The following is a 13,130-nucleotide window of genomic DNA, read 5'->3' as shown; positions in this document are numbered from 1 at the left end:
AGCTGGGAGTGTGCACCATTTAAATAATGCCAGAGGGGAATGCCAGCCTTTGATGTTAAAACTCAGCATTTAAGCACACCTTTCCACACTCTCCTCCTTGTCTGCGTTTCAAATTCAGTAATAATCACCATCAGGGATTTTTTGGGCTCTGCTGACCTCAGGGCTCGAGATTGCAGTCAGTGATGGAACCATGAAAGGGAGCAAATTATGGGCTGCCACATGTTTTGATTTGAGTGATAATTCATTCATCTAAAGCACTTGGAAATTTTGGGAGGGAGATAAAGAATCCCTTTGCCAAGGACACTGGATTTCAATGCATGAAAGAAGCCCTCTGCTCAGCATTCTGTCACATGCCAGGCTTCCCCAAATACGCTTGATTAACCTGTGCAGCGAGACAAATGTGGGTAAAGCTCCTTGTTCCTTTCCTCAGCATTAACCAGTGCCTAGGTTAGGCATAAATTTGTTTTATACTCTATCCTCTATATTTTATCACTGTTCCAATTTGGCACCACATTGTTTGGCAGAGTCAAGCATGTGGAATTAACAGATTATGATAGGTCTTTTCTAGCAGTTTGCATTTGGCACAGCTGTACTCGCAACGGCATTAGGCCCAATATAATCTACAGCAAATCCAGCTGTTTGAGGAGAAATTTCTCAGTAGTGGGAAATTCCAGATATACTGTAGCTCTCCTGTTTCTCTTGACCTACTCAATTAACAAAGTCCATGAGTAATTCTCATGGTGGAAATACACTTTCCACCCCCTGACTCTGTACCTGTTCCTCTGGGAAACAAGGAACATGGTGAAACAGAGTGTTTCTGAATAGTAGTGTATAGATATACTCTCAATGCTGATGATAATAGGCAGCCTACTCGTGTTTGTCCTCATGTATGAATAAATCATGTGTATTTTGTTTTTCATATTCACCTCTAGACTGAAGAATCATCTCTATTTGATGTTGGGCAACCAGCTACCTCTTTTCTGTCAGTTGAACCCTTTTTCTCTTTCCCAGCCGAAACTCATTGATTTTCCTCCCAAACGCACTTACTGTAACTATTACCCGTGTTGCTGCTTTAAAAGTCAAGATATGTCTTGCACGCTTCAGTAAGTGGCAGATTTACTAGCAGAGAGCGCGCTCTTTTGTCTCAAGCCTCTTAGTGAAGCATGGTTGTAGCTGCCAACAAAGAAACAGTGATTTAGAAGCAAACACCTGCCTGAGTACAGGGGGGTGGTTTATTTTACAGTGCAACACTGATGTGGTGATATTTCTCCCTTGGAGTTATTTTTGTACAGAATACACCCTTTAATATGTCACTGCTGAACTGGGCTTCAGATTGAAGACAGCGGCAGTGTTGCCTAATATGTCCTTGGTGACGTATTAGCCTGTTGCACTGTTGTATCGGAGCTCGTCATCTCTGACAGATCTGGTCCTGCAAGAGTTTTTGAAATTCCTCTGAGTGATTCATTTGGTTGGTGATGATTCAAGCACATTGAAAGTAAATACAGAACATGGCTTGGCGTGATATAACATGTTTTGTGATGCAGAAGTTTTGACACCAACACACAAATATTATTTTTTTAATCTTACTTTGAGGAGGATTCTTTTACTTAAAAAAATGCTTAATCTAAGTTCACCCAAAAATGAATACAGCTCTTCAGGTGTAATCCAAATCTCTGGAAGCCCCGAGATTTGATTTGTAAAGGCATTATTTACACTTTTTTAGGCCGAAATCTTCACTGTAGTTGTAAAGTTTAAAGCGATAGCACTCACCGAGGGTGTAAATATTGCTTTTCATTTCAATTTGAGATCTTACGCCGGACAAGCTGTATAAAGACCCATCGAAAAAGTCCCCATCTACTCTAGTTGTTGAGGAGAATGCTGCAATGCTGTTTTGCTGCGACGCTCCAGAAATGTAACGAGACTTAATCTGACTTTACTTCGGCGTGAGGGTGAGCAGATAATGACTGAATTTACATTTTTTGGTGAATATTCCTTTAAGTCACAATGTGTAATGGACATATTTTTGTCAGCACTCAAATGGTATTGAAGTATAACCCAATCATAATCAAATCAAAAAATATGTTATTCATTGCTATGGTGGTGCCTGTAAAATGACTTGACCTATCACACTAAACAACATGCACACTGTTTCCTTACACCATCTAAAAGGTCCCACACTGTGCAGAAAGTGAAACTGTAAAAAGGTCAAAAACGGTCAGCGTGATCTCAGAGAAATTTCCGCTGACATACTTAAGTTGACCACATCTTGTCCTTATGACATTAAACATGTATTTTTTAGTCATGCACAAAAGAGGTCAGTTTGACCTGGTGTCCTCCTCAGTCCTGCAATCATCAGTCTGGATCTCACTAACTTTATTTATTTTTCCCATAAGGAGACACCTCTCCTCCAGATGTCCAACAGGGTCTCCGTGGCTTTCAATTTTGAACAGTTTACATCAAGGTACATCTTTTCCAGGAAAGACACTATACAGGCTTCCTGTCCTGCAGCTGTTCACTTGTACGATGAGCCATCAGAGCACTGGGGCAGAGTATGGGGGCTGGGGTCACATACACTAGAGGGAATAGGATGCACTTGATCAGACATAATATTATATCAAGTGAGTATATAATAAAAATAGACATTGAAAGGATATATATATATATAGAGAACTGGAGTTATTGTAGGATGATATTTAGCCAGTTTCCCAAAGGAAAGCATACTAACAACCCATTAATAAAACACACATTAATACATGTTTTAATTACTGATGGTGAGATATTATATTTATAGAGCTAAATCAACCTGACTAGATGAGTTCCCTGAATGGAAGTAGTCCCACCCTCCAGCCTACCTCTGGTGACATTACTGACATTTCCACTGAAAAGACGGTGAATTTAGAAGCTCAATAAAGAAGAGGCCATGTGGCTGAATTAAACATGAGAGGTCTAACCACAGCCCGTGATGTGACTACCAAATCATCTGTCACACAAGACACTGGGTGGGAGCAACACCGTGGGGTGTGTTAACAGGAACAACAGAAACAGCAGCACCGCCCGCCAGGGATGCGAGCGCCGCCGCCGCCTCTGCAACAACCTCACTCGCGTGATCCCACAAACGGGCGTCACGCACATTATCCGGTTAATTTACATACATAACGCCGCCCAGGGGGACGAACATGATAATCTGCCATCGATTGAAAGCAAACCGTGCGGAGGGGAGAAGAAACAGCTGAAAAAAAAAAGTTTGGACGGAGGAGGGTTGTTTTAAACCGAGCGAAGTGTTTCGTCAGAAACGAAGCGGCGCTTGTCGGGCTCTTTGCCCCACTTTTGGATTACGATATGGACGCTTTGAAATCCGCTGGAAGGGCAATTATACGGAGCCCCAGCATCGCCAAACAGTCGTGGGGTGCGGGCAGACATAAAAGTGAGTACCCTGTTGTTAAATACACTCCCATGAAGGCGTTAGCTGGTGCTAATTTGTCTAAAGGAAGGCTAACTTAGCCAAACAAGCTAGCCTTGACACGGAGCTAACACTACAACCGGCGATACTTCACACTAGCGTCACTTTACAACTCGTCTTGCAGACATCCGCTTCATGTTGAGGGTCAGTGTGCGGGGTGTTTGTCAGACCTGGCAACCGGAGAAGTGAACATTTTCAACGTTAGAGGGAGTGTTTAAAGTCGGATATGTGTGAACTTGACATTTAAACTGACAGCAGCGCTCCTCGGCTCGTAAATTGACTCCCGTCGGGGCTTTCCTAGCGAGTTCAGCTCCCAAACTGGTCGTCCGCGCATTTACGTGGTCTCACGACTTGCTTACTGTTGGCCGCTCGGACCTGAAGCGACCTCATGTCACGACAAAACTTCTGAGTCCTGTGAAACGCTGTTGTCGCCTGCCACGTCACTGAGCCGACTGACGGACACGGGTTGGTAATGTGTACACCAGAGGCTCAGCGGGGGAGCTAAAATGCTGTGATGTGGACTGTCAGTGGGTGCAGGAGAGCCACGGGAGTGAAAAGGCACGGAGGGATGAGTGGTCCTCTTCCTGGCAAGGATGTAGGATCCTCGCAACGCACTGTTGCTAGGCGATACACTGTGTGAAACAAGAGAAAAAATAAAAAGAGAGGCTGCGTGAGGAGTGGTTGCAAAGCCGAGATCTTATAGTTCATCCTGGTGCCAAGCTCGTATTAGGGGGTTGATTATCATGAAAGCCACCTTGGGTTTTGTTATTTATTTATTTCTATATGCTCGAGCTACTGCAGCCTCCAATGTGTACAATCAGCTGAGCATGAGCGCACACACTATGCCAGTGTGGCTTTCACATGCACATGTTTTTTTATGTTTGCTTACACAAAGGAGCAATGTCCCCTGCTTGCATGCACCCCCCCTCGTGTTTTATGCCATAGACAATGGAGCAATTGGCAGCAAGATGTGACGCGTGCCAGACAGTGCAATTGATGCTTTGTTTTGGTCCACTCCTCCTCTCTGGGGAGGGGGGATGTGATGCCTCCACATCTGACCAGGCAGTGGTCACAGAGAGGGCTAATAACGGCCACTCAGTCCCCGATGCTGGCAGCTCAGGCTGATGTGAAACTTGGCCGTGACTTCATGTTCAATCTGTTGCAAAAGTCATATTCTCCCCCCTTCTATGACGAAAGTCAATTAGAGGGAAGCTGGTCCTGTCAATAATTCTATATCTGTTATTTCATTTCTTCACCCACATTACTCATGCATGTGAGCTTCCTGTTTTTTATGCGATCAAGTTAACCCTTCATCTTGTCTTTTTTTTCATCTGTTTCTATAATTATAGGCTTAACTGTGTCTCAGAAGGCACCAGTGAACTGCAGAGACATGAATAAGAAGGCAACTTGTTTCATCCTGTAGTGTCAGTAAGCTTTTGCATCAAAGTGGACCAGGTTTTTCGCATGAGATGCATTCATATACGGCTGTAATATATGACACAGAAAATCCTTTTAATAATGTGCCTTATGGTTTGGATTATATCATCTTAAAACACAACATATCTAGGTTTAGAAGGGTAAAGTTTGAGGCAAAGTTTTGATTCATGTCTCCACTAAGATTGTCTATCCCTCATGTGTGTAGGCTTGGCCTTGTTAGAGCTGCCTATTCACTTCTTTGGCAGCTATCAGCACTGCATTCCTTTGCTCCCACTGTCAGTGTTGGATCTTAACAGGTTCCAGTATTGTTTTCATGAAACCGCCCTGTGTCTCTCTTTAATGATTGCTGCATGTCAAGTAACATGACATTTCCCTTGCTTTTGCAGACTTCTTCCTCTGCACGGGCAAGCTTGTGTCCGCTGTGTCATTTCCTGCATAGTTTTAAAAACAACTGTGTTGCTTTCTGCCAGTCTGTGGAGGTGACACAATGTTTATCTGCACTGCCCCATTACATCCAAATTGTTCCAAATTTGAGGGTGAAAAATTGGTATGTAACATCAGCCATCTCTATAGGTCACAAAGCCCCTGTTTTTTTTCCTTAACCAGGCTGAAAAGTGTGGGAGGCCGAAAATCCCTGTCTGCATTGAAGAGAGACGGCTCCCTCCCACGCTCCGGGTCAAGGAGCTGACTTCTGTGGGGTTGTCAATATTGAAGCAGCTACATATCAGGATGTCAGTCGACCCATGCAGATGGCTAATGGGGTGTGTGTGATCTTCAACCGTGTGGGCTGCATCATATTTAACACCAAAAATGTGTGAGCCAGTTTTGTGATACTGCCAGAGGAGATGGTAGTTGGTGTAGCAGTTGACTAATTTGCATTTAGTACATTATTCAGATAAGAGTCGGTGCAGTGACAGAAGTTGGGGTTGGTGTTAAATAATACATCTGTAGGTTTATTTTAGTTGGCATAATGGTTAATGACATGTTTCAGTGTGTGTACTGAACAGGCACCTCTGGCCCTGCCCCGGCCGGCCAGTGCTGTGTCCCCTGCACAAAGTCATCCAACGTGGGTTGCCGTAATGGAGATTGCTTCCTGCAGGATTCTTTTATGGAGTTGTTAAGTCCACGCTGATTTACAGTCCTGTTAGATCTCCTGTATCTGTAGGCTGCCTCTGCACATGGAGTCAGTCACATGTGTCTGCGGACAGGACTGCACAATCATGCTTTGTCACCATTCCCTCTCGGAGGACGATTTATAATCTCGTAGGGAAATGAGTGTTTGACTTTCTCTTGTTTCAGCTGACACAGCAGGGAAAATAGGATACTTTAAACATCAGAGTTTCTGTCATTACACCAGTAACTGGCACAGGCTAAGCTGAGCTGTAAATTGCAGGATGATGAATTTGTGAAGTGAAGACCATCCACTTGCATCTATTGTTCACTAAGCTATATTACATTCAGCTGATGGAGATTAGAAAAATGTACATCTGTTCCTTTTTTTTTAAATTCACAGTGTGTAAACTGCTAATTTATCTCCAAAAGACATCAACAACTAAAAACCCCACAGAAAATGCAGTGTAACGCTCAGAAACATGTTTCGTTGAGATGTTTTCTTGTATATGCCTCTGCTATAAATTCATGATTACTTGAGTTGATAAAGCCATTAAAAAGTGATTAAATGTAAGAAATAAAGTTTTAAAAAGGTAACATTGATTAAAATAATCTGTTAAAAACATTAACCCTTAAAATGATATTTGTTTAAGACATTTAGCGCTCTTAATGTAAGGTTTTATTTTTTTGCAGAGGTTACAGGACCAGAGTTTGAGTTAAGGGCACTATGTGACATTTTATGACGCATGGTGATGTCATGGGTCAGAACCAACATGGCTGCAGAGGAAGCGCATATGGCTCCAAAATAATGTTGTTCTACATGTGATCCAAGAGACACAAACATTACTATGTCGTTTTTGTGTGTTTACATGGGCAATTGTGATACATGTTCAGTAATTTTAGTCACTTTCAGCACATTTCTGATGTAGTAACGTGTTTGGGACTGCTTATCAATGGACACTAGCTTGAGAGACTTTAACAATGACTGGGTTCTGAACCTTTTATGTCTTTTATTTTCTTGTGGTTTTCATAGTGTCAGATGAGGAAACAGAGAAAGAGATACATACAACTTTAAAAGACATTTGTATGATTTCTCTGTAATCGAGGAAATGGAACATCTTTTATGTCTTCGTATTTGTCACAGTAGAGACTACTTTGAAAGACTACAGTGCACCATTCTGTGAAGGCAGACTGGAAGTATGGGCAGGACGCACAGTGGCTAACCAGTTCACCTTCCTGGTGAGAAATAATTGATGTAATCTCCTTCAGCCATATGTCTAGACATATGGTCAGTGTGGTAGTTCTTTAGCTTCATTGTTAGCAGGTGGACTTGGTCGATAGGCCTGAATTAACACCATCTGAGACTTTTTCAGCAATGGGAAAGCCTACAAATCCTGATTCAGTATAATTAGACATCCATCTCAGCCTTAAAGTAGTTTGGCTATTGGTCCTTAAGTGGCCTCTACAATTACAACTTCTTCTCTTTTTAATCTCTTCTGAGCAAGGGAGTTATTAATACAAGATGCTACTGCAGGCATGATGAACTCCTAAAGCATGAGCAAGATATTTTTTGCACTCACAGTAGGAACAGCCTTCTTCTCTCTAACCTGTTAGTCAAGCTGTGTCGGTCTATGGATGTCTTCTGGGTAGAAAGGAGGAGGTGAGAATGAAACTCAGGTAGTTGATGAATCAACTTGTCCTTCCACTCCCCCTCCCCCACACCCTTTACCCGATGCTTGTTCCAAAACTTGTCTTTTCTTTCTTTTTCAAGGTCCTAACATTCCTGTGAGCTGCGGCCTGGAGAAAACTCTAGTTTCGTTGGTAGTGAGATCTTATGAAACCTCAGATGACACACCCTTTACCCTAAATGCATCTTGTGTATGAAGACCGTAGGAATGCGGAGGGGATTGTTTTTATTAATGGCAGATTTCTTTGCCTTTCACTGACCTGTCTTTCTCCACCTGTGTGCAAAAATTACAAGTTGAAACGTGTCTCTACTAAGTGCGTAAATGTATCAAGGATGCAGAGAGGAGATTTGCAGAAGAGCTGACATGCACAGCTCCAAAATCATTCAAGGCCAGATTGTGCAAGTCTCTGGTCCTGTGTTTCAAACACTAACGGGTTGAACAAGAAGGAGTTTCATCAGCTCTTGGGGCAATATGTGACTAGTCAACGAATCAAACAGTCAACCCGAATGAATGGTTTGTTTGAATGGTTAGTTTAGGCTTTTTGTATTGTACTGGTTTGTAGAGGTCCTCATTTGTCCTTTCAGTTATTAGTTCTGACACCTGACCCTGGTTGCAGGTCAGGCCAGATCCAAATTATATTGACTTTAATTGGATCCAGGTAGGGTCTCATTGTGTGTGTGTGTGTGTGTGTGTGTGTGTGTGTGTGTGTGTGTGTGTGTGTGTGTGTGTGTGTGTGTGTGTGTGTGTGTGTGTGTGTGTGTGTGTGTGTGTGTGTGTGTGTGTGTGTGTGTGTGTGTGTGTGTGTGTGTGTGTGTGTGTGTGTGTGTGTGTGTGAGATAATTGTTGAAAACGTTTTGCATTCGGATGCGGTGCCTAGTAGCTCCTTCAAATTTTGTTTTTTTCCCAGCTTTGTTGCTGGAACGTGTATTGGCTATGGCAGAAACACATTCATCAAGAATGGAGAATAAAGTGCAAGGTTTGAATTAAGAGCAGCGGTCTTTTAAGCAACCAGTACCCACAGCATCTTTTGACTATCCAACCTGACCAGCCGCACCGCCCCAGGGCGGAAGAGAGTCTAAGAGTGCTAATCCATCTTGCTCCAGGCTAATGTCTGATCACAGGAATATGGAAAGGATGGGACAATCAGATACTGTTGTGATCACCACAACATTCAGGATCAAGCTGTTTCACTTGACAGGCAGACTGTATTCTGAGCTGACAAAGTGTTAATGCTTGGTAATTGCACGCAGTCAAAGTTGATGGACAATGTTTACCTGATGTTGAACTCTTGTGCACCACAGTATTGTTTCCTGGGTGTATATATGTGTTTATGAAGGCGTTACAGACTTTCGATGGCAAATGAGACCAGCAGGAAAATCTTCACATTTGAGAAGATGGTTGTGCATCTTGTTGCCAGTGTTGGCTGTCTGTCTCTATTTTGGGCTTTTTGGGTCAATGACGTTTTGTTAAATGTGTCCGTACCCTAACACACCTGATTCAAATGAATGGGTCCTTTTCAGGCTTCAGCAGAGCTTGATGAGGAGCTGATCTAATGAATCAGGTGTGACCCCTGGACGAATAATTAGATTATAAGATTGTTGGCAACTAATTTTCATTCTATTGATGAAACGATTAAGCAACTTAGTATTGCTGCTCCCCCCGTTTGCATGTTAATATTATCTACAAGTATGTTCTTCACTTCATATTCATAAACTTGTTGATGCACCTCACTTTATAAAAATTGCGTCATTACTTGACATGGTCATTTGAACTGCAATAGAACCTGACTCTTCGTGCTTAGCGTGGCTGTGCCCATGGTGCTTTAAGGATCAGTTTCATAACCCTGCTTCTTGTTGAGAGTACATTCTGGCCTCAGCTGGTCATCAGCTGTAATCCCTCACTGGCATGACCACTAATTTCTCCTGCCTCTCCCTCTCATCACTTTCCTTCTTTGAGTGGATTTAACCAATACTGAAAGACGCTTGTCTCATGTTACAATTTAAACCACGACTATAAGACTCTTATCCTCTGCAAATCCTTTCCCTCACCCAACTGGAATTGTTTTGGGTGGTCATCAAATTAAACACGGATAGCTCTATAGTCATGCAACACTTCCGATGTATTGGGAACGGTCCAACTCAGATATTTAAGAGTATCATAAGCCTGCTGTGAAATTAAAGAAGCACTCTGGTGTCCAAGGACAAAGACAGAAGAGGTCACATGCTGCTGGGCATAAAGGATCCCCACTGACTGTTCATCTTACTTACTTTGTATCGATTGCTCCTTTAGTGAACTGGCCTCTAGTTTATGTCTCTGTGGTCATTTGTATCTGATACTGTTGGTGTATTTGTGTGTGTTGCTCAGAGACCTGGGTTTCCTATAATATGTAGAACATTTCCTGTATCCTTTCCATACAAGCTGAAGTTAGGAGGGGGAACAATAGACTGTATGAGTGTTTGTACCAGGCACAGACAGACGGTGACAATTGCCCCCATGTGTAGTAACACACTTTTTCCCTTGGAGTAACACTCAGCCTTTCTCTTCTTAACAGTGCTCCATCTCAGCCTTTTCCTGTAATGCTTTATCTCTTTTCAAGATGTAATGATGATGGTTCCCCTCTCTGACATGCACTGAAATCAACAGTGCAGTGTATCACACAGTTGCCCAAGACTCAACCACAGAAGAATAGCGATGTAGGACTTAACTTCTTTGTGGCATAGTTAGAGGTTGTCTAAGGCTCTTTCCCGCAACAAGCTTTGTGCTGTGTCTCTGTGTATCCCTTCAGGCATCTCTTCTCATCTGAGTCGGCAGTTTCTAAATTAGCCCAAAGTGTCCTGATTGGAATCTAATAATGCTGGAATAGGTCTTTTCTGCACGTGTCTTGTTGTCGTGAGATAAGAGCAGGGTCATCTCTGTACAGGTCAGCTGAGGCCCTAAATACCTGAGGATACATGAGCAAACTTTAACTTTGGTTGCAGTTTGATTACATCATTAATTTGGGACTATTTATCTTTGAAAACCTCCCTGTTTTAAAGGTTGTTTGTGATTTATTGTAAAGCACAAGTCAGGTAATATTCAATGTTTTTCTTTTTAAAAAAAAATATTTATTGCTCTTGTACATTTAAGACAATGTTCATACATAACTGAACTGAACTTTCGCTCAAGGTGAACGTATGGCAGTATATAAAACAATAATAATAAATATGGAAATATCACTTGAAAAGAAATAAAAAATACACAGTTTATAGCATCACTGAACTCCAAAATCTTTTAATCTCCTCACATCCAATGAGCAGTGATATAAAGTACCTTTATGGATATTGCAATTATAGCATTGGTCAGGGATATTAAGATCAAATTTGTTTAACTTCAGGGCGGAGACGTACTTTCTCGTTATCCAGTTATATTGTATTAATCTCAGTTGAGTGTTAATGGTTTGTGTTTGGGCCTTTTTGAACATATTTTACCCCATTCATCCTCTTGAGATGTCTCATCACAGATGTCTAAGTCTCGAATCCGCTGTCTCTTACATTCACAGTTGTCTTAATGGTTTTGAACATCGAGTTATGTAATTGAGTAACCAAACAATTTTTGTAGCAAATATCTCCAATGTGATCATTGAGGTTTGTTCCACTGAATTATTATTCTATATTTTTCTTGTTGTCATCAGATTCCATGTAAAGAGCTAAACCAACGGATCGATCACACTGAATACTGTGTGTGCATCTGTGTTTCTCTGTGCTACAGACTGCCATTGCTGGCCAATGAATAATAAAACACTTCAGTGAACCCCTCCTTTGCAAACTTCTTTGTTCATTTATGATGAGCATTTTGTTTTGTGGAGTCGATTCCAAATACACCGCCCTGCTGCAGCAAGTGCTAGCTCATAAAATGTGAATCAATCCATTACTGAAAATAGTCTCCAACAAATGCATCTTCTCAAAAACTACAATGCCCAGCTTTTAAGGACATTTCTACTTAAAGAGAGTGTGCTGTTTGCAGCCAAACATGATTTGACAGCAGGTGGTTTCCTACCATGGCAATTTTTGGGGGTTGAGAATTGTCGGCGACATGCACATGAACACACAAAGCGTCCCTGGTGAGCAGATGGCGTTACCTCTGAGAGGACCACATGAAAGGCAGCACAGTGTACACACCTTTTCCGAATATCCCAGGGTGATGCAAATTCCCAACAAAACAAAAACTGAGACCCTGTTATTTGGATTCACTGATTGGCAGCCAGTGTGAAGCCCCACTGGAGATTTAATCATTTCCCATCTTGTTTAGTCGAAGATATGCAGGTGGGCAGGCATGTAAACAATGAGTCATTCACAGTTTTTTCTAAAAAACAGCGTTTTTTAGAGGGGTCAGATGAATGCGTTTGGATTCTCTCCTCTTCACTCATTCAGAAACACCACTGCAACACCACGCGGAGAGCTCTCAGTGCTCAGAAGCTCCTTTCAAATCTTAACAAAGGGGAAACTGTTGATGCAGCAGGCTTGACTCGTGGAGCGTGCTGGAGCTGTAGAGTGGGTGGTGGGGCTTTGACTGTTGACCTGAAAATCTTTTATTTGTTTTTGTATGTTAAACCAAGTCCACCTGCCCTTCCTGAGAATCCCAAAATAATCCTAACTTAATTTAACTTAACTGGCATAATCTGGTATCACTTGTAGAATAACAGGGATGTAAAATGATTTTCCCACATACTGCTTCAACATTAACTCCTATTATATGATGTGTATAGTCACTGTGGCTCTGAGTCACCATAGTCGTGTCACCTGCTCAGCCTTGTCACCTTGAAGTGTTTCTTTTGGTCAAGGAATGTCTCATTGATCGGATGAAGAGTGGGTGTTTTCATCTTGAATTCATCTGTATGGGAGTATACAAGATTTTATTGCGGGAAAAATGCGATAGGATAAGTTGATTCTAGTGAATTTCCATTTACGGGCTAATTGTGAATACTCACGACTGACTTGAAAAATCTTTCTGGCTTGATAACGTACAGTGAAGGCTCAGCTTGCCTCACTTCCTCTTTCTCTTTTATCTGCTTGTTTTTCATATATGAATGTCTCTCTGCCTCCGCCTGCCTCGCTTCCCTCTCTCTCCCTCTGACTGTCTGTCGTCTTCCCTCTCATTACTGTCTTTGCCACTGGTTGTTGATGGGGAAAGCTATATTGTTCCTTTCTGACCCTTGCTTGTCCAAATCGCCTGCGTCATTTCCTCTGTGTTGTCTTTGACCAAAATACCCATACCATCATCCACCCCTTCTCATGCTCTGCTGCTGCACAGGCTCAGCCCTCACATCCCTTTGATTATAATGGCTGAGACCTCTGTGCTGTCTTGCCTCTCCAAATCTCTTGTTGCATCAAAAGCGGCCCGACTGCCTCTGTAGTTTTAGCTTCATTAAAGCTGCATGAAAAGTCCAGGCTTATGCA

At 42.2% G+C, this 13,130-nt stretch overlaps 1 protein-coding gene across 8 annotated transcripts in view; it reads left to right on the top strand.

Annotated features, from left to right (window-relative positions):
* Positions 1-3,097: 3,097 nt before the first annotated feature.
* Positions 3,098-13,130, top strand: part of ldlrap1b (low density lipoprotein receptor adaptor protein 1b) — a 36,639-nt gene continuing 26,606 nt past the window's right edge. For 3 of the 8 annotated variants that reach the window (XM_084382063.1, XM_084382065.1, XM_084382069.1), the window contains exon 1: positions 3,102-3,424. In XM_084382063.1, the coding sequence (XP_084238189.1) occupies positions 3,340-3,424 (85 nt within the window). In that variant the 5' untranslated portion in view covers positions 3,102-3,339. Of the gene's footprint in view, positions 3,425-13,130 lie in introns of all 8 variants that reach the window. The other 5 variants (XM_084382067.1, XM_084382064.1, XM_084382066.1 and 2 more) reach the window with 4 other exon arrangements.

Source organism: Pagrus pagrus, assembly GCF_965226575.1.
Source record: "Pagrus pagrus genome assembly, chromosome: 18".
In the NCBI taxonomy this organism is placed as follows: domain Eukaryota; kingdom Metazoa; phylum Chordata; class Actinopteri; order Spariformes; family Sparidae; genus Pagrus; species Pagrus pagrus.
This window is presented reverse-complemented; position numbering and strand designations above follow the sequence as displayed.